This window comes from Drosophila obscura, unplaced genomic scaffold (assembly GCF_018151105.1).
Source record: "Drosophila obscura isolate BZ-5 IFL unplaced genomic scaffold, ASM1815110v1 contig_151, whole genome shotgun sequence".
NCBI lineage: Eukaryota > Metazoa > Arthropoda > Insecta > Diptera > Drosophilidae > Drosophila > Drosophila obscura.
The window spans coordinates 1,815,435-1,836,852 of record NW_024542737.1 but is presented as its reverse complement, the minus strand read 5'-3'; the positions used below and the strand labels follow the sequence as shown (position 1 = coordinate 1,836,852).

At 49.0% G+C, this 21,418-nt stretch overlaps 1 protein-coding gene across 4 annotated transcripts in view; it reads left to right on the top strand.

The window, feature by feature from the left end:
- Positions 1-21,418, top strand: part of LOC111078209 — a 45,641-nt gene that overhangs the window by 16,540 nt on the left and 7,683 nt on the right. For 2 of the 4 annotated variants that reach the window (XR_002608232.2, XR_005967521.1), the window contains exons 2-4: positions 418-541; positions 8,526-8,738; positions 14,986-15,040. Coding sequence is in view for 1 of the 4 variants with exons in the window: in XM_041591882.1 (XP_041447816.1) it covers positions 15,021-15,040 (20 nt within the window). In the remaining 3 variants the exon portion in view is untranslated. Of the gene's footprint in view, positions 1-417; positions 542-8,389; positions 8,457-8,525; positions 8,739-9,288; positions 9,460-14,985; positions 15,041-21,418 lie in introns of those variants that run through there. The other 2 variants (XR_005967522.1, XM_041591882.1) reach the window with 2 other exon arrangements.

Here is a 21,418-nt window from a genome sequence, read left to right as displayed (position 1 = left end):
AGCCTGAGATAAAAGGAGAGGAAAAGACAAAAACTAAACGCAATTTAAAATAAATCACAACACAAAATGCTGAGAACGCGTCTGTGATTGGTGGGGGAGTGTACGGGGGTATACGAGTGGCATGCGAGTGGGGTCGGGGTCTGGTGGGAGCTCTGATAAAGTTACACCCATTTGGCTGTGTCTTACAAGTGGGCGTGGCGTGGCATGGCGTAGCCCCGCTTCCACACCCATGTGACTGCGGATTGATATATCTGAGCGGTTTTGTTGCTTAGCTCTGGCTCTGCTCTGGCTGGATGGCTTCCTTAAAAGTTGAGGGTTCGCTTGTGACAAATGTGAATTTTATGTTGATTTCAGCTGAAGGCAGGCATAGCGAGAACTTTTGCTAATATTTCTTTTGTTTCTTCTTCTCTTCTTCAGATGTTTCTCCGGCTGCTGCTCGTCGCTCCTGCTCCTGGCTGCTGCTCGTCGCTCCTGCTCCTGGCTCCTGCTCGTCGCTCCTGCTCCTGGCTCCTACTGTTGGCTCTGGCAAATTCCAGATGAGGTAAGTGGCAGAATTTCTTGGAAGAATATTAAGTTTCCTGCTGGGCCAGCAACTTCTTGGGACGTTAACCCTTCGTTGCTTTGTGGCTGCGTTGCTTCATTGGGCTGCGTACACTACGTATACGCAACGTGGGACGGGCTCTGGGACTCTGGACTCTCTCGAGTGACCCGCTTAATTGAACTTTTGCTTATTTATGGGCCTCGTTATTTGAGTGCATTCAAGTGTTTTCAATGGGGCACGCCCCTTGCTGCTGCTGCCCCACTCTACCCCTCCATAAATTGTTAAGTTTTATCAGCCGCAACAACAGGAGCAGCGGCGGCAGCATGAATAATAAGCCAGTGCCTCGCATTGCGTGCCTGCACCCAGCGAAAGGCAGAGCCTGAAAGCCCAGTACATGTACAGCCAGTGCGGACACACACACCCAAACGAATACACGCACAATTGAAGCGGAAGTGCGCATTGTTTCCGCTTTTAATAAGACTCGTTGTTCTCTGTGGCAACAGCAGCAGAAGCAGTCGTTGGGGCAGCAGCAGCAGAAGCATTCGCTATGGCAGTGTGGCATGCATATGCTTTTGCATAACAATAAACCATGCAGGGGGCAGGCAGTGGCTGAAGCTCCCGCCATGACCATAAATTGCATTAAATTGCATTTAAATGTGTCGGACAGGTTAACAATGCGAGGAGGATTCACCGTAATTGATTGTAAATTAAACCTAACTCCAGTCCGAAACCCTTTAAGCCACGTCGCCAGCCATTATTGTGGTCTCATTCTCCTCTCTATATCTCTTTCTCTCTCTTTCTCTCTTTCTCTCTTTCTCTCTCTCTCTCTCTGTGGTGGCACGCTTTAATTTGCACGCTTTTGGAGCATGAAATGGTATAAATAAAACTTGCAATTTTCTTCGCTTTGAACGAGGAAACTTTAATCTTAGCAGCAGGCGAATTTTTGCATACACTAGGCGGAGGGTGAAGAGTAATCCACCGCCCTGTTGTCGCATGCTTGTCGACAATTAAACAAGTTCAACATTCACATTAATTTTGGCGAAAATTCTGGGCCGGAACAACAACATCCCCGACCAACATTTGCCACCTGCGGTTGCTGCCACATACAGCTCTCGCAGTTCTCACAGCTCTTACAGCTCCGCCTTGGCGCACAGTTAAGTTTTTGTGGCTCTCGGCTGGAGCTGACTATGATCTATGGCACTTGGCATGTGTGGACTCCACGGGAGGGCCCATGGAAGGGGCAGGTTGGGCGAGAGTGGAGAATGCAGATGGAAGGGGCTTACTCCCAGAGGTAGATGACTTTTGTTCGGCACTTGATTAGCATTCGCCTTAGCCATTTTATTCCCTTTGTGCCGCGTGCATCCTTTGCGTGCAGCATCCTCTCGAGCGGAGTGGAGGAGCGTGCCTATTGATGCGTGCTAATTGCGAGGCGATGCTCCTCCGCTCCCCATGCATGCAGCTGCAACTTTGCATTGAAGTTTGTGCCAAGAATAAACTCTCATGCATCGTGCTTCGGGCTTCGCTCCCTGTGTCCCCTTTCTGCTTGCCACATGGCACATTGTTATTGGGCCGGTTGCATAACAAGGAAATCCGTTTCGAGTGCGACTGGAGTCTGCACTCTTTGTCTCGGCGGCACTCTTCCGAGTTCAGTTCCAAGCTCGAGTGCTCCGACTGGCTTCGAGTGCTCAGTGTCGAGGGTCCTGCTGTCTGGACTTCTGTTCGGCGAAAAGATCTCCCAATTGGGTCAGCGCTGCAGTTAATCCTGGACAGATTTCTTAAAGAGAGAGTCCGCTGTTCCTTGGACGGGCAGTTCATAAAAGGCAGTCGACTGACAGACAGACAGACATCACTTATCAAAACGCTCAATCAATCAATCAATCAATCAATCAATCAATCAATTGTTGCCAACAAAAGGCGCACACAAAAACAAGAATATCGCTCATACGCCCATTTGTACCGACATAAAAAAAGGAAATACAGCAACAGCCCCAAATCAGCTTAGGAGAAATGGCTAAAAAAGGACAAGCCAGCAGGCAAAAAAAGCTGATATAAAGGACATATGGCATGGACCAGGACACAGCCTGATACATGAAAGCAGAACCCACGCCTCTGCCTCTGTTGTTGCCTCAGTCTTTCTCTGTCTCTGTTTCTGAATCTGGCCTTTGTGTGGCGGCTTTTATTTGTACAGTATAGTATGTAGGATTTGTAGGGGTGGAAGGAAGGCAGGAAGGCTGTGGCAGAGAGTGACCCAAAGACCTGGGCCGGAAAAAACAAGCCCATGGACTTAGGCGAGCCAACAAATCACTGCAAATCGTACAAACAAAAGCGAACAACTCTGGAAGGGGACGAGGACGGGAATATGACTGATTCACCTGGCAACAAACGTGCAACATTGTGAGCGGCAGGCCATGTCACACTGCAGTTGGGGGATGTGTCAGTGGCAGAGACAGCGACAGAGACAGAAACGGACTTGGGGGGCGCCCACCTGCAGTTCAGCTCGTTAAAGGAGTCCCTTCATGTCAGCGACGCGTCTAATAAGCCAATTCAAAGGAGTTGTCAGAAAATGATAATCGGGCACCACCAGGCTGTGGCGGTGGCATGGAATGTGCGGAAAATGTTTATCCGACTCGTGAATGGTGTGGCGGATGGCTGATGGCCTGGCGCCATCCTGCACTTGCATAAATTTATGCTTACACACATTTTGTCAACATCTGCAGCATATTCACAACTTGCCAGATACTTTTCTTCCCCAGCCACAGCCACTGCCACAGAGCCAGACCCCGCCCTTACTACACTCCACTGGGCCAACACACATCGCTGGATTGCGGTAGATATTTGCATATTATGTCTATATGCAAATCTCTACGGGAGACCAGAAGAGAAGCATAAGGGGAGCAGCAGCATTCAGCAGAGGAATACCAGGGCGTTGAAGATGACGGCGCCCACGCGGCGTATACGTGCTGCATTAACATATCAATCATATAGAGGTGGGGGCAGAGGCAGAGAACCCTCTTCCTTCCGACGGCTCCTGGGAGCAGTGCAAACATTTAGTTGATGGAATGAGCCCGAGCGCGATAAAGATGAATGAATGTTTGCAAAGATTTTGCACCGACTCGCAGCCGCAAAACTTGGCCCATAAATCCAGCATCCATTGCATGGTATCCGTATCCGCCATTCAGCGACAGCCCAACGACAGACACTCAGAACACTTCGCGCAATTGTCATGCGGTTTATTGAAAAGTTAATTGCCGTGCCACGGGCCACGGGTTACGGGTTACGGGCCGTGGTTCGGGGCTCAATAAATTAATGCCAACTAACAACATTGTCAGCGATATATCGACTTCCTACTCAACAATAGTAATTGTTGTGCTGATTGTTTAATTGCGGCCATTTTGTGTGCAGTTTCCGGCTGCCACGCACACAGACGCACGACGCACGACACACGACACACGGATATGCGCGGCATAAATAAATATTGCAATATGAGAATCAGTTTTTCAATTTTTCAGTTCTATCCTCCGCCCCCGGTTAAACAAATTAGCGGCACTGATTTCGTCAATAGGCATTTAAATCACTTCGCCAGTTGACAATTATTTGCTGCTATTTATTTAATATATTTCGATTCCGTATATCCTGCCCAGGACTCGGGGACTGGATCGTGGTATCGTGTGCCTAGTACTGGCTGCTGTTTTTCTGCTGTTTGCATATCAATGACCCATGGCCCACAATTGGCCATTAAACTGACTTTTTGCAGTTTGCTTTTATTAGTTTCATAATATTTACGCATTTGTTGGCCATAATTTGTGATAACACGGCTTTTTCATTCATTTTAAAGAGCGGCAGGCACTAGCACTTCCCTCCCACGCTCCGATAAATATCGCCGCGATTGCATCTGTGACAACAGACAACGTGGCACATGATTTATATGAGCGAAATGATGGTCCCGCATACTGCCACATTCGCGGTTTTCGCTCGCTTCATTTGATTATGGTTTTTTGTACGCTTTTCTATCACACAAAACCTTGGTATAGCAGGCCTTTAATGTCATTTAATTAGAAAATATTGGCAATTAACAGGAGACCGATTCGATTTATGCCTCGAATGAATTGCAGGCCAATCGGTAGGTGCGGGCCTCCCCACTCCACACAATGACATCAGTGTGGTGTGGTGTTGATGGGGAACTTTCCAGAGAATATTTGTGCAATGATTTCGCATATCACATATGGCAGATGGCAAGCAGACCTCAGAGCACTCGGCCAAGAGTCCGAATTGCGTCATTGCCCGCCTCGGAAACGAGTTTTGAGCTTGTTTCAATTATTTGTCACGCAAATACAAAAGCGCGGCCCCCGCTTCAGACATTGCCAACGTGGCCAACACGCGTTGACAGGGCCAGAACCGGAGGTGTAAGGCCCCAAATTCTAGAAGGGGACGAGGACCGCCCCATTACCAATTAGGAGAATTGCCGCCGCGTTCCCCACACGCATTATACCCTCACGCTGAAGAGAGTAGAGCATTAGGCTTAGATTTCTGCAACTTAAGGGAAGATTCCAAAGAGAATCTAAGGTTTCGCCTCTCCGTCTCTTTCGCTCTCTGTTCCAATTTAATGAATATGTAATGGATGGAAAAAAGTTGCCGCTTATCAGCCCCTGCTCTTGCCCCTGCTCCTGCCCCTACCCCACGCAATGCCTCTCCAATCTGCCCCAAAAGTTGCTCTACAACAATGCTTTATCAGACAGAGTCCCATCTCTGGTTTTATTTTTCTGCTGCTGGCAGCTGCTCCCGCCTCTGCATTCCTCCCTCGATTCCTGCGCCTTCTTTTGGGTGCGTCGCCATCCGAGTGCTTGCCACATCCCATGCCACAGCTACTATGCCACGTTTTTCAATCTCAACTTGTAAATGACGCTGTACTTTCGGAGCTGCATAAAAAATAATTTGATTATTAACTTTTGGGGCGAGTCGAGTCGAGTGCGGGGAATTTAAATATTAATTGAAGCAGCTCCAAGAACCCACCCCAGACCCCGGCGTGGAGCCACAGCCACAGACACGGCTCCGGGGGCCTGTTGACTCTTTAATTCTAATCCCCGACTAATCTCGGGCCGCTTCCACTACGACTACTTAGGGGCAGGCAAGGCGCAGACGAAGAACCTTTAAGTGGCTGGGGATTGTCCAATCAATTAGCGGCGAGTGGCAAGTGGGGAGAGCCGCCAGTGGCAAGTAGAAGTCGAATTATGGTGCATTTAAATGCTGTGTGTTTCTGTGTTTTATGGTTGGGGCCAAGAGATTTATGCGTCTCATAAATGTCAAAGGCAGCCGGACGGTACACGCCCCACGCACCCGCGCCCACACCTGCCACAGATCTCCGTGTAACCTTCCACACAATTAATCTTCTTGATGTCAGCTTAAGAAACAGGATGATGGAAGGGATAGGGAGATTGGAGGAAGGGTGGGACAGGTGACAAAGTCAATAATCGGAGTCCCATCACCTGCTGTGGGAATACAGACAAGTGCAAGTAGTCCTGGTGGCAGGGGCAAAGGTAGGGACGGCGACAGGGGCATTTGTAGGACAGTTCTAATAAAATATTTCATTTAAAATTTACAACTCGGAGACCGAAATGAAAAGAAGCCATATGTCAATTGCAGTTGCACAGAGTCGCATAAACAAGTGGCAGACAGTCTGCTGGATAGTCCCTGCCCCCCAAAAACCCTGCCACACACAATGACATGTCAAGTGCAAAATGCAAAATGCAAAAATGCTTCTCTGGCCGGACTCTACAGAACTTTTCGCCAATTGTTCGTCCTCGTTCTCGTTGTCGTTGTCGTCCACGTTCTCGTCTTTGCCGGATCCGGGTCCTGGGTTCGGGACTGCACCTACAACTTCCGGCCTTTGTTGAAATAACCATAAAATCAAGATAAGTTATTGGATTTGCTGGCAGGAAGCAGGAATAAGCACTTTTTGCCTTTGCCCTTGCCACTTCCACACTGCCACTGGCTCTGGCACTCTCTATCTCTCTCTTTCCGTAACTCTGGCGCTGCCAGTGACTGCCTAGGCCTCCTGCTGCCTCTTGCCTCTTGCCTCCTGCCATGGCCTTGCCTTGTGTCGTAGATTAATTGCTTTTTTTGGGGTGAGGTGCCCCCAACCCATGGCTCCCTGGAAAAAACATTTTTGTGTAATATAAATACGAATTTTTTATTTCATGCTGAACTTTTGTGTCCTGAGGATTGCCTGCTGCCGTTCCTGGTAACTGTAGCTGCCTGCGTACCCCTGGCCCTGGCCCTGCCTCAGCCCCGTTTGCTGCTCCACCCCCTGCTGGCTTTCCTTTTGCCTTTGTATAAATAGTGACGCTGCCTCACAATAGCCGAGCTTAGGGTTCCCGGGAACGAACAGCACGAACCCCCCCAGCTGGAGGCGCCGCACAATCAGTTTTCACAGTTCGCACTTGCCTCTTGGATCGCTCCTCGTTCCCTCTAGCCCCTTTAACTCCCCCTCCCCACCCCTACGCTGTGCTTGACTGTGGCTGGCTGGCGCACTAATGCGATTAAGCCGCTTGTTGTGGCTGTCAACGCGTTGACTGCCTACCTCCATCTCCATTTCTCTGGTATTCCGGCCCCAATCCGACCAGTCCCAGTCCTGCCCCAGTCGGCTGCCTTTGTAATTCACTTAAGTGTGGCACTTTGGCCTGCGGTAAACGTCGTCCATTGTGGCCCACTGTTCCCATGCACTGATCTCTTTAGCATACAGCCAGAGGGGGAAACGGCAGCAGAGGGTTCCGGGAGCAGTGAGCGGTGAGCGGTGAGAGGTTTACCTTTGGCCAACATTCAGATTTTCAGATTTTGGCATGGCTTTGGTTTAATCATAAATTTCCTGGCGGCTGAAGTGTCGTGTCCTCCATAAGGATCTGTTCTGCCATTGTCCACCTAAAGGGGGGCACAGATGCCACGCCCAAAGAGCACACGAGCGGGAGGCGGCGGTGGGGGCCGTCAAAGCGAGGACTTGGACTCCTTCTGTCAAGTGGACTTAACCTCTTAACTACATTTAATATGATGACATTGTGGCGTGTGCCTGTGCCTCCAGTTTAATCACGATATTACTGTCGCAACGGGAGGGGTGGGTGGGGAAACGTTTTTCAGACGCCCCTGCCGATCCCTGTAGAGATTCGGTCGAGGAAGGTGCAATTATTCTCTGGCAAAGGCAGTAAAAGTAACAGTCAGCGCTCTCCCAGTGGCAGTGACAAGTGTCACTGTTCGACACGCCCTATGCGGCCTCTCCCCATTCTCCATTCCCATTCCCATCCCCATCCCCATCCACATCCCTATGCCCTGCCTTTGCTCCTCCTCAGCACACGCACCCTGAGGCCTACCCCGGAGGCAGGAAGTCTTTATGGGCTCACACGCTCGTCAGGAAGCCCCGGCAATCAGGACACAAGAGGAGAGGACGTAGGCTCGGGAAGAGGAATGAGACCAATTGGAGTTTATTAATTTGAGGCCGTGCGTGTCGTGTCGTGTCGAGTCAGAGTCGAGTAAAGTCGACTCCGAGGTATTTACAATTGTTGTAAATATTTCCTTTATTATTGTAATTATATTTATGGGAATGTGACTGAGGATGGGGATGTGGGAGCGCGGGGGAGTGTGGCATGCCCACGACAATGTTGCGTGCCACTGAAGACTGGGGCGACTGGCGCTTGCCAGTTGCCGTTGCCGTTGCCGATTGGTGGCTAAGAGAGCGACTTAAATCGCATTAGCAGTACATTAAACTGATTTTTATGGATGTACTCCATGGTCGTGCTCGAGTGGCAGCAACAAGGAGGAGGCAGAAGCAGGGCTTTCCACAATTAGTCAAATATTTGCCGGGTTTTTGTCAGAGTCGCTGAAAATTGCTCGAAAATATTCGAGAATTGTGTAAATTCTTATAGTTCTCGTAATGTCGCTCATGAATATCACAAATACTCGTATTTCTGCAACTAATTTTCCCTTTCTGCTCTTTCAGGCCATGCTGCATGCCACACAGGACGCACTCTCACCCACTCAACCACTCACCGACACACTCACACAGACCATCCCACCCTCCACACTTGTACACGTAGGCACTTCCGGAATGGATGGCCCCGACTTGACTTGGCTTGACTCTCCTTCGTTCTTCGGCGGCTCCGGGATCTTGGGGCATGTCATGGAGCATGGAAACTTGACTTGGACGCTTCAGGTAATTATGCATATTTAAGCAGTTTTGTCTACAGTTTTACGGGGAGGCGCCTAAAAGGATGCTTTAAATTAATTATTTATGCAGGGCGGGGCCGACATATGCAAACATTTGTTCTCCCTGCCTCGGCCTCGTCCTCGTCCTGTCAAGTGGGCTCCTCACGAACAGGAAGCCCTCCATCTCCATTCCGTATATGGGTTTACTTAATGGGTTTATATGCATTTTAAAGGCAGGCCTACAGAGGCAGAGCCGACAGAGGGGCTTGGCTCGTCTGCAAAATTAATAGAGGTTCCTCTTCCGGATAATTGCCAGGCCAAGAGCTGGAGCACACTCCCCTCTTAAAGCTGCTACGGCCGCAGAATTAATGCCACACTATTAATGCTAATGTCGGGGCATCGCTCCTTCCCTGGCATCTCCCATCGGCTTGTGCTACATCCACAATGGCATCCCCTGTCCATCCGCCTGTCTCTTTTCATTTGTCAATGGCCGCTTCGAATTCTCTTTTGGCCCGGTCTCCTTTCAGCCACACTTCAATACACAGCTTTGCTTTCAGCTTAATTGTTTTGCAACTAAACATCAGTCGGAGGAATGCCTTTCATCCTGCTCCTCATTGTTGGCGCTTGGTCTTGCTGCTGTGGATGCCTCTGATGCTGTCTCTACTGCTGCCAAAGGCGTGTCTAAGTAGCTTTTCTATAAATGAAGGCAGGAAGCAAAGGACGAGCGACAAGCGAATAAACTGAAATGAAATGAAACGAACAAATCTCTATCACTCTTTGAGTCTGTTCAGACCCGCTGAAATCAGAGACCCGCTGGGCCCTGGCAACGGCACAGCATGCTCCTCACGGCAGCAGGAGTACCACGAGTGGCAGGCGGCTGAGAACCATCGAGTGGGAATGGGCTGTTAGCTTTTGGGATGGCTAATTAAAATGTGTTCAAGGCCAGAGTCTGCGAATTGCGAATTGCGTTTGCAATTTATGCTTTTATGGCCACAGCTTCCACACCAAATGGTAGCCGTCAAAGTAGATGGTTGCCACAGCAACGAGCAGAAGGGTGAGGGTGGGAGAATGTGTGCGATTAAGAAATATCAAATAACATGATAAAAAGTCAGCTCAGACCAGTGCCTAGCAGTCAGAACTATTTTAATTGGATGCGAGTACTCGTATTCTCTGTGTTTCCATGGGAACATTTGTGTCATTTGGCCACAAAATGGGGAGATGGTTGTGGAGTCTGTATGGATGGGACCGATGCTATTGGTTCATTCGCTGATTCCGTCAAGAATTGGATAAGGCATGCTCAGGAGACGAAGCTACAAGACATTCGGCAGAGGAGCATCGTATGCCCCGGCAGGAGTTGAGTTCTGGTTTGCGGATGGGAAACAAACTGTAGACAATGCGCACGTCGGAAATTAGCATAGTTTTAGGCAGCTGAAAGTTTTCCGATGTTTTTGCCAATTTCCGTCAACAATTTACGGGCCCCGAAAAATTACAAAACACATCGTGGTCGAAAAAGTTTTGGTGTGCAACTTTAAAGGCCACCCCGTCCTTGGGACTGTGCTGCGGGAGGAGTATCGAGGGCGCTTAATTTATTGATTTGGGCGGCCAGCAGACAAATGTATTGCACCCGTATAGGAGGAGGCGGAGTGTGTGCACATTTATATGTATGCTTGTTCTGAAAGGCATCGAAAACAGCCCACAAATGTGCGCCTAATTGAACTTTGAACTGAGTCCGAAATGAAGATGGAATCGAATCGAAATCAAATCCCATCCAATCCAATCGTACCGAATCGAATCGAATCGAATCGAATCGAATGGGGAAGGAATGGCCCCTGAGTGAAATTTAAACGGTTTAGCCATCCCCTAAATAAACCCTCCAAGGAGCCGAAGTTGGCCTAAGTAAATTTAACTGAAAAATGTTCACTTGTCTGCTGTCTGCTGTCCGCTGTCCGCCGTCCGTTGTCCGCTCTGTTGTGCTCTCCTTTGTTTTGTATGTTTTGTCCTCTCCTTTTGATAAATGTCCAGCAGCAGGCAGCCAAAAACAAGCACATAAATCACACGCATGTGTGGATAAGCAGAGGCAGAGGCAGAGCAAAGGAATGAGAATGGGAATGGGCTGCACAATATCTGAGGCTGAAGGATATGGGATATGGGACTGGAACTGGGACTGGGACTTGATATGCCACAGAATGCCCATCCATATCCATGGGCAAGTAGTTAAAGTTTGCGCACTGGCCGGCCGCATGCAAACATATGCGAATGACAAGCCGATGCCTGCCTGGCCCCACTATCGCTCCGCTCTCTCTCTGGCTTCCGGTGCCATGTAAATGTTATTAAATTTGTTGGCCAGGCCCAGATATGTACATACGGCAAGCCACAAAGTGCCACACAGAGATGGGGCAAGTACAAAAGCCAATTGATTTCAACTGAAACGAACCCCAAAACCAAATAGAAACCCAGTCCCAGCCTCAACCCAAGAGCGGAGCGGAGCTGAGCTGAAGCCACAATTCTGTGAGAAGGCAAACCATCCGAAGTCAAATCCATATCCAAAAGCCGAGAGAATACTGTCAGTCAGGACAAACAATGCAGGAGTCACATGAGTATGAGTCTTCCTGTCCCACCTCCCTCTCTCGTTGCCCCACTTTGCTTGGGGCATGTCACACCCCCCTTCCTCTTCTCGCTTCCGGTTCTGCTGTGACCGCAAATGCCCGAAATTTATGCCAATATTTGCATTCAATGCCCAAAAATAAACCGTAAAATGGTAGCAGAGCACAGAGAAATAGTAAGAGTGAGAGAGGGACACGAGTGTGGCAGAGAGATGGCCTGTCTGGCCGAATGGTGCTGCATACTTTAAGGCCTTGCAATTGTTGCAGGATGCGTTTCGTTTCGTTCCGTTACGTTCCGCCTCTGCCGCTTCTCGAAGCTTTAGTCAGTCTGCTGAAAATTTCATATTTATGACCAGCCAAGAGCCCGTGTATCTGTGGGTCTCTGTGACTGTGAATGCTTCATGCTGCCTGTGGCATGGGGTGTTGGTATTTGTGCATCGAGTGCAATAATTCAATTGCACACCTACGCAATTTACCGCCAAGAAGAAGAAGGAGGAGCGAACGGGCCTGCCCTGCCCTGCCCTGCACTGCAATGGAAAGCGTTTAAAGCGCTCCACTGAGCAGTCGAATGAGCAGGCAGAGGAGAATGTAATAGCAGGGACAAAGAGTGGCCAGGGGAGGGGAAGGGAGATTAAAGCTTTCTCCATCTCCATTTAGCATTTAGCATATTTCGTAGGCAATTTCGTTTCGTTCCTCGAGGGAGCTGGGGGAGAGGGGCATAATTGGATTTGTTTAGCTGTCAATATTATGTCAGAAATCAACATGAGACGGGGCCGTCGGGAGACAGGAAACAGGAAGGAAGTAGGGCGCGACAGACATGCAGGAATGGATGGATGGAAGGACGGATATATATATATATACATATATATATATAGATAGATGAATAGATAGATACATGGACAGATAGACAGATGGACGGATTGATATCTATAGATAGACATCCGATACCAAGTCAGGCGATGTTCTCCTATTAACTGCCGCGGCGTCGACGTTGTCGCCAGTAAGCGGAATCCGGGGAGGACATATGTAAAAAGTAGCGGCATACGATCCAGTGCTCCCCTCGAAGTGACACGAATGCTAGTAATGGGCGTGGCCAACATGCAAACGGACGCGGCTCCAGGCAAGGGGCAATCAAAAAAATTTGACAAGCCGATGGGAAGGGTAATCAAGTAAGGAGGGAAAACAAACAGCAGCGGCTGCAGCTGACATCGATAGATAGATAGATAGATAGATGGAAGATAAATAGGATACTGTCGCTGGGGCAAGAGAAACAAAGGGCAATGGAAATAGAAAGAGTCCTTCCCCGAGAAAGGACACTCGAGTCAAGTGCACTCGAGCCTCGATTGGCTGTGGCTCCTTCCATCCAAATCTCCTCAAGCTGTTGACTCGTGTGGCGTATGCTCAGCAACCTAATACTATCAGTGGGGGTCCTTCGGCAGCACAGTCCTGTTCTGTCCTCTGTCCTGTGTCCTTCCTTGTGATATCAATTATAATTTCCCTCCGCACAGAGTCTGCTCAGAGTCTGTTTGTGAGCTCGGAGGAATGGGGGAGTGGGGGAGTGTTTAAGTTTTGGTTTATAAGTGTGGCAAAGAACACTCGAGAGCCGTAAGCCAAAATGAAAACAAAATGCGAGCCCAAGAGCTGCTCATTAGTCTGCTCCCCCAGTCTGCTTGGCTCCATCCAGCCCCATTCTTGCCCCTGCAACATTGCCCCAAAAACTGTGTTAATAAAGTATTTGCTCACTCGAGTGCAACCAGCAAACACACTCGACGCAGGGGGTGAAGGCAGAGAGTTGACTTTTGCAATCAGCAGGCAAGGATGCAGCTGCAGCTGGAGCTGCTCTAGCTGCTCCTCTTCATGGTTGCTGTGGATGTTGATGCGAGGCTGGAGCACAAATATCCGAGCAGAGTGACAGGCGCACACACTCGTGCAGGTTGAGGCGGCACAGACAGGTTCGAGTTAAGTGCCTGGCTTGGCACTGTCATAATTTACATATGCCAAACAGCAGGAGCACAAGGAGCAGCAGCAGCTGAAGCGAGGGTTAACCCAGAGATGCACCGAATCCCCGAGTATTCTTGCTCATCTGTTGTGGCTTTGCTCCCTGCCTCCTGGCAAGGGCATTCGAGTGCAGAGCACACGGCAGCAGCAGCAGATGCAGGTGGCAGATGGCAGATGGCTCACTGAAGGTGAGTCGTGGCTTTGTTGGGGGCTTTATTTATATGAGTGATTAGCCAGTGCCGGGAGCTTTCCTCCCTACCATCCTCCGCTCCGCTCATCTCTCTGCACTGTTTATTTATTAGTGCAAGGTGTTGTTTGCCTCTCAGTCTCTCTGTCTCTCTGTCTGTGTCTCTGTCCGTCTATCTGTCTCAATGTCTCTCCGTCTGTTTGTGGTGAGCAAACAACAGAATTGTGGATAGCTGCTCCTGCCCAGGGATCAGCACGTGCCCCAGCTTAGAGCGGCTGATGCTGCTGCTGCTGCTGCTGCCAGATATTTGCCTTTAAATTTGCACGGACTTTAATCCCAGCCCCACCTCAATAACCGACTCTTGCCGCTTGAGATTCGGTCTCCTTCCAAATGCCACACACGTCGCGTCAGCCGGGTAATTGAGTTGGAAAAATGTTGTTGACGTCGTGCCCATGCCGCACGGCGGAGAAGTAACAGTTACAGTGGCAGTGGCACTGCGACATGTTGCGACAATTGCATCTGCATCCACAGCCACAGCCACAGTCGCATCGTCGCCTCTGTTTCCATTTTGCATATTATTACGTGGAATCCTTTTGGGCCGTGGCAAAATTTCAGCACTTTTTCTGCTCCGAACATGTGCGCAAACATTTAAATCAATTGTGTTCCAATCTCCCCCGGGTAGAGGCAGTGCCACAGTGGCAGTGGCATGCAGCGTTGCAGCTGAAATTGTTACGTAAAATACGAGCACGCGCTCGAATCAAGCAGGAAAACGCGGACGAAGGCTGACAAGCAGCCGCCCCACCGGAGCAGGAGCAGGGGCATGAGCAGGCGGAGAAGCATTTCGAGGAGATCTCCCCGATGCGACGCGGTTCAGTTCGGTTCGGGTTGATTCGATTCCATTATGTAAATATTTCTATATCGGCGTCTTTTTCAATTTCAATTTAAGGCGATTTCCAGTTTAAGCTGCTCCCCCTCTCTCTCTCCATTTCTGTCCCTGTTTTTGCTCGATGCATTTTCGTTGGCAGCAGTGGAAAACTGCATAAACCTTTTTTGCCTTGTGCCTATTTTATTCCGGGCCCCACCCCTTCGTGCCACTCGCAACTTGGCAAGGTGCACGCTTTCTCACACAGCACTGAAGGTCGCCCGATGTTATATACACAGCTAAAGCCACAGGCCATAGGTGGTGAGATGGGTGTGGGAGGGTGGCTGGGCAGAGTCAGCTGGAGGCGGCATGGCAAACTTTTTGCAGCTTAGAGCAGCCGAAGCGAAGGAAAAACCAAAGTCGTGCACTTGCAAGCCAATAAAGCGGAAAAATATTATATTTTCCAGCCCCTCAGAGGGGGCACTGCGTTAAAAATATATTTATGCAAATGGCGGTCTAATTTGTCCCCCCATCTGACCCCATCACCCCAGGCCGCTAGGTTCTGGTTAAATTATTAAAATTATTATTTCAACCTCATTTGCAGATTCGTTAACGGCCGCTGCAGACAGTGCGGATGTTATGGACGTCATGGACATCAGGTAGGTTGGGGCTAAATATTTTACTGCTTCCTATTCGTATTCCTCTGCCCCTGCTTCCACGCGCTCTCTTTTCCAGTGCTAGTGCGAATTTTAGTATTCTGTATTCTGTATTCAGTTTTCAGTTTTATTTTGCAATTAATTTTAATTAGTTGCCGTTAAATGGCAAACAATTCGCACTAAAACTTTTATCAGACAGTTTCCAGTTTTCAGCTTCTATCCCGCTCCGCTTCGCTCTTCTGTTTTCTCTGTTTTTATGCCAAAGCTAATTACACGATGCGTGTCTGCCCCGCCCTGCCGTGGCATGCCTCACTCACTGCCGCCCGGATTCATAATACTTTAGTTTTTATAATGTTTTGCTGGTTAAACAAGTTTCCCCCCAGCAATTTTATGAGCTTGCGACATGGGTAGGCATCATGGTAGCACAGCAGCAACAATCCACCTAATCCCAACACGCCCAGTCATTGACACGAGTCGAGTTTGGGGGCATGTTGGCAGTCTCTCGCACCGGCTTTAATGACTTTTGTTGCCACACGAAACCGGGAATTGATCTCACCTGGTGGCAGACTCCTGGATTCGGTGGCTGTGGCAGTGGCAGTGGCTGCGGCTCCTTTTGTGGTCCGGAGTGCTTCGGGTGCTGCTTCTCGACTGCTTCGCGACTACTTGCAACTCTTAAGTGAGTCATATTTCAGAGCTTAATCAGCTGCAAGTTCTGTTCGCTACTTGAAATGGCTTAAGTTTTTGGCTTGGCTATCCCTTGCCCCCACTACGCGCCACGGAGGAGCGGAGTGGAGCTGAGCTTGCAACAACGCAGTGGAGACATGCAACGACGAGAATTAAAAGCATACTTTTCGGCGACTTGCAACCGCACGACAATGCAATAAAAGAAAACTTGCTCCTGCCACAAGTTGCTCCGTTGCTCCGCTGCACCGGAGTTGCCTGGGGCGGGGTAGTTGCAAGTTGCTTGCTAGTTGCAACAAGGCAAACAATTGAGCAACTCATTGAGGAAGAAAATCAAAATGCAGTGATAAAAACCAATTGAAAACGAGTCACGAATAGATGCAGAGGTTGAGCAGCGGAGGATGGGAGCGGAGTCGAATCGGAGACAAAGGAAAACTTGTGCCAGGGACATGTTTGTCTCTTGTATATTGAATGTTTATTTGCATGCGACATTGTGTCCTACATACACACAAGCAAAAACACTCCCTTACATATACATACATTTGTGTGTGTGTGGGTGGGTGTGTGTGAGTGGAAAGTTTTGCTCGAGGTTCTAGGGGGCAGAAAGGAGTTAAACGCGTTCTTAATATCACATAAAAAATAGAAGCGTAACAAAGTTAAACAAAACTTTTGCTGCAACAAAACTTTCGAGTTGCCACAGCGCTCTCTCTCTCTCTCTCTCTCTCTACCTCTCTCCCTTATTTTCCCTGTGATGGTAGGAGAAAGTCGCTTGACTTGCTTCAGAATTCAAAATGGCTTCCACTTTGGGCTTTAAGCTGCCTGCCACCACACTGCCACCACTCCATCCCGACTTAAAGTAAGCGGCAAATTCATTCAAATCAAACGCGATTCCTGCGAGGCTTCTTCTGAATATGCCGCATAATTCGATTGATCAAAGTGCGTCCCCATCTTGGGGCGGCTGGCTCCCACTATCACGGCCAATCGCACCTCTGGGGAGCTCTTTTGCGGCTGGCCTACAAACGATGACCGAATTTGAGTAGCGTTCCTTATGCATGCAATAAAATATTTACTCCCGCATTCCCCCTTTAGGAATCTTGCTCCCGGAATCTCCATAAAAATTGTAGAAGCACATTGGAGCCCCGATTCCCACTTGCCGTTCCCCTTGAGTATTTCGAGTGTTTCGGGTATTTATTCAGCATTCACTCGAACATTCTTTAATCGGCAAGGGGACGGCGGCGGCACTTGTTGAAGTCGGCTGGCTGCCATTTTAATTGCCTCGCCGCCACCGCCTACTCATCTGTGTTAGCCACACATACACACACTAATGCAGCCTCGCTTTAAAAAAAAAGTAATCGTGCAGCGGTAGCGGCAGGGGAGGTGGAAAAGTGCAGAGCGCGTTGCGCCAAATGTCAACAATAATTTTTAATTAAGATTTGTTTTCGTTTTTCATATTAGAGTGAAGAAACGTTAGGACCTGCCGCCACAGAGCCTGCCCCACCCACTTAGCCATGAGCTGCCACATAAAGCAGTGCCACACACACGCTCATAGAGTGAAAGATCCTTTGGCTGGGGCAAGGAGTTAATTTGAATTTTATAGCAGTCAAGTTGTGTAATTTCAGCACCCAAACGCTTCTACAACGAGAGGCGTTGTGCAACACATGTTGCCGCTGCAGCAGGAGGCGTGGTGCTGTGTGTTTGGGTGTGGGTGTGTTTGAGTGAGCTTTATGTACATACGTATGTATGTGTGTGTTTTATTTTTATTTTTTTTTGTTCCTTCCCCTTTTCAACAGTTTTCTTTTGCCCGCAGACAAGAATGAAGGACTGACTGCTGCATGAACTGCACATTATACATCCTCGTACTCGTCAGAGACGAGGAGGGCAAACAGAGAAAGAGGGGGAAAAGTTTTTCAATTTCTTGAACTGCATTCTGGCAGAGTCAAGGATGAGGATGGGCATGGGGATGGAGATGGCCCAGCTACAAGTTAATCTGGCCCAGAGACTACTCAACTTGGTATCCGTCTTGGCCGGGTGCGAAGTGAGAAGGATGAAAAGGATATGTCGGAGGATGTGGATCATCCTCCCCCATCCCCTTCGCCATCATTCAGTTCATTTCCTTAGCCAGAGATTGGCAAAAACTTTGGTTATACTCGCTAGAGTCTCAGTATGAGTATGTGTACGAGAGTATACTTGCATTCTTTGCTGCAGAAAAGTTCTAATTTCGTAACAAATTACACATGTAATGCATGTGTAAGAGGGAGGGTGTAGTCGTTGCAATTTATTAGCTGCAAAATGTTCTACATCTTGCTATCTGGCTGGAACACCACCTCTATCCCTCTTCCCCCTCCCCCGTCACCGCTCTTGACTCTCAATTACACGCCAAGTTTATCTCTGGCTGCCAATAAGCCCAAGTTTATGGTCTGCAGCTTCTGGCAATTAAGTTAAGCTCCCAAGGAATCTGCTCAACGGCCGAAAAATGCCGAAAAGAACTTTTTGGCATTTGCCAAATTCATGCCACACATGTTTATCCGGGTGTGTGTGTGTGTGAATGTTTGTGTGTGCGAAAATTGAATATTCTGCATGCCACATAAATTGAGAGAGGGAGCAAGGTGCAGCAGCAGCAGCAGTGGCAGCAGCATGGATTACTTATTAAATTATGTTGGGGCTGCAAAGCAAACTTTCTTTGCAATATTAAAATTGTTGGCAATCTTTTGCTGCTTTTTCTCGCATTCCCCGCTTTCCCCGTTTCCACTGCTGCAGCGGCTGCTGGCAAATGGCGTTTTGCATGCTTTGGGCTGTCGCAGCAATTATTTCATTATGTGTGAGGCCCCGACTAAAGCAAACTGAAGATTCCTTCTCGGACTCCTCCTCTTCCTGCCTCCGCCTCTTGGAAATTATGCACTCGAAAAGTTTCAGCGTCGCCTCCAACTTGGCTGCAGCATTCTCATTCGCATTTACTTTTCTTTCCTACCCTCTCCCACTGCGCTGCAACACAAAGAGGCGTTGACTGCGCTTCATTGTTATTATCATAATTGCATAAAGTTGTAAGGAGTGTGAAGAGCGGGCTGCGGCAGAAGGCAAGGCGCCGCTTGCTGGCGACACTTTTTCGGCGGAGACAAGACTAAGCGCTTTCTGGCCATTTTCATTTGTATTTACCCTTCCCCCCCACCCCTGACACGCCATGGCGGTGCGTTCCACTTGCTTTTCGGTTCTACTTTATGTCGGTTTTAATTATTGCAACTTCTTTGGGCCCCGCTCTTCGCTCTTTCAAGCTCCATTAATTTCCCTTCGCATGCACGTGTCTTTGATGTGAGGCGAAGGACCCTCTCTCCAGCGTGGACTCGGGCTCTTCCCGCACGCATCATTAAACGGGCCCCGAGCGGGGTCACACGCAAATTAAAGTGCCATATAATTTCCCGACCACGCCCTGGGCCCAGGGCCCACCGCCAAAGTAAACAAACAGTCAACAGAAAAGGCCAAGAATTGTGTTTTTTTACCCCTGCCTCTGGCCGGATGTGAGTGATTATAAATAAGAGATTCCGCTGTTTCCACCGAGCTCCAACTGCGATCTGCTCCGCTCCATAGAGTTTCCTTCCGAGCAAATATCATTGATTATATCAAATTGCTTGCTAAATGTTGACTCTGAGCGCTTTTCCCCACCTTAAACGCTGTGTCTCAGGGCAAAAGGCGGAAACGGAAATGTCCAGAGCCATGGGGCATCCTGGATTTATAGACAGCCAAAGCGTGAGCTTGAGCTTGGCCGTGGACAGCAGCCGCTGCGGGGAACAGCTGCACTCAAGCGTTTGAGCCCCTTTCCGGCGTCTGAATAAGCCTCTGCCTCTAGCTCGAGGCGTCTGCCTGTCATACTTACACGCTTGGCTGCATGCAACGCCATGAATTTTGTGCCGCAATCAAACACTCGCCCCCAGCCGCTGCCGGAAGTGCGTGGCATGACGCGACCCAAAACTTGGCCTTCGCGGCTCCCACGAACGAGAGCCTGAAATTATGCCACTGCGGATTTGCATATGCCCCGCAAGCTGGACGTAGGACCCGACCCGACCCGACCCAACCCGACCCAACCCAATCCTCGTATGTTATCAATCAGTATCGGAGCCAGAGCCAGAGCGTGCCCCCATCTGGGGGATTAATCCTTCATATGAATCAATCACGGAGAGGGGATAGGACTAGGGTGTGGCCATGTCATAGACACACGGTATTAAAACTACTGACAGCCGCAATTTATTATCAATTGGCAAACAAAGGGCAGGAATCGAAACTCACGTAATACATTTAAATCAATTGCGGGGCTAAAAGGGCCGGAAACTAAGTGAAAATGTAGTCAAAGTGGGAGGGGCAGAGCGAATGGTGCTTCATTGATGAATTTCGAAAACAATTAGAATTTCCAATGAGAAAGGGGAAATGTAAATGGGGAGAAGAACGATGGGGCAGTGGCAGTGGCAGTGTCAAGGCAGCAAATGTATTCATTTCCACTTTGCAGCTTCGAAATTTATTGCATATTTAATGAGTTTAAACTCAGACAGAAAATGAAATGTAATGCATTTTCGGGGATGACTCTCTCTCTCTCTCGCTCTCTTTCTATCGGCCTGTCTCTCTGCCTATCTGTATGTGTGTATGTGTGCTCTGGCGATTTCCTGTTTTGTGGCTAGCAATTGATTTGTTTGCAATTTAGATGCGAACTCGATTCGAAAGCTCGGGCTTGCCAGCCTGCCAGCCTGCTGGGAAATTAGTTCAATTGTTTGTGCTACAGATGCGGGTCAGCGGAGGAGGGGGAGGGGGAGCGGAGTTGGCTCAAACTTAATGCACAAGTCAATGGGCATGGGCGAGCTTTAAGTTAACATTGCGTATACGCCGCGTTGCGCTCATAAATAACAAAATCGCATTAATTTAAAACTCATTTCGTGAATAAACACAGACAACCCAAATGGTGGTCGCTCGGATGAGGCCAGTGGGTGCATGGGTGCATGGCTGCTGGCTGCATGGGTGGGTTGGTGGTGCAACGCATGCAACGGCAAACTGCATTTTAAATTAAAATTAAAAGTCACTTGCTCCCATTATCGCCAGCAGCGTGGACAGCCACGAAGCAGCGAGGAAACGAGGACAAAGGACCAGATCGGGTGCTATCCTGTCCTATGCTGTGCTGGGCTGTCCTTCTCAACCATGTCCTGCACGAGGCGATAAATAATATATATTGTGCACGCATACAATTATGTTCCCTTTTGGCAGTCGTTGGGGCGGCTATTGGTCTGCCTCCTGCACCTGCTCCTGCTCCTGCTCCGGGCCCACCTCCTGCCGCTGCTTTAGCCTGGCCAAACTCCTGCGACTCTGGCCAGGTGCAAATATCTAAAAACAATGCAATGATTTATGCATGCCGCGCGTCATAAGCCATAATTTCCTCCTTGAATATTGCTCAACGAAACATGCATAATCGAATAGCAGGCAGCGATTTTCATTAAATTGCCTGCGAGAGACGCTGCGTATGCGTAAGCGTATGATATTCGCTCAACTAACACTTCTCCTCCTCCCGTGGCAACTTAATTGGATTTCCATTTAATCTCTGAAGGGGTTGGCTCCTTTGATCAAGGAGTGTGGCGTGTGGGATTGGGTATCTGTGTCGACGTCCGTGTGCTGTGATTGATTTTTAATTAAAATATTTATTTATTTGCAATTAAGTTGATTGACTTT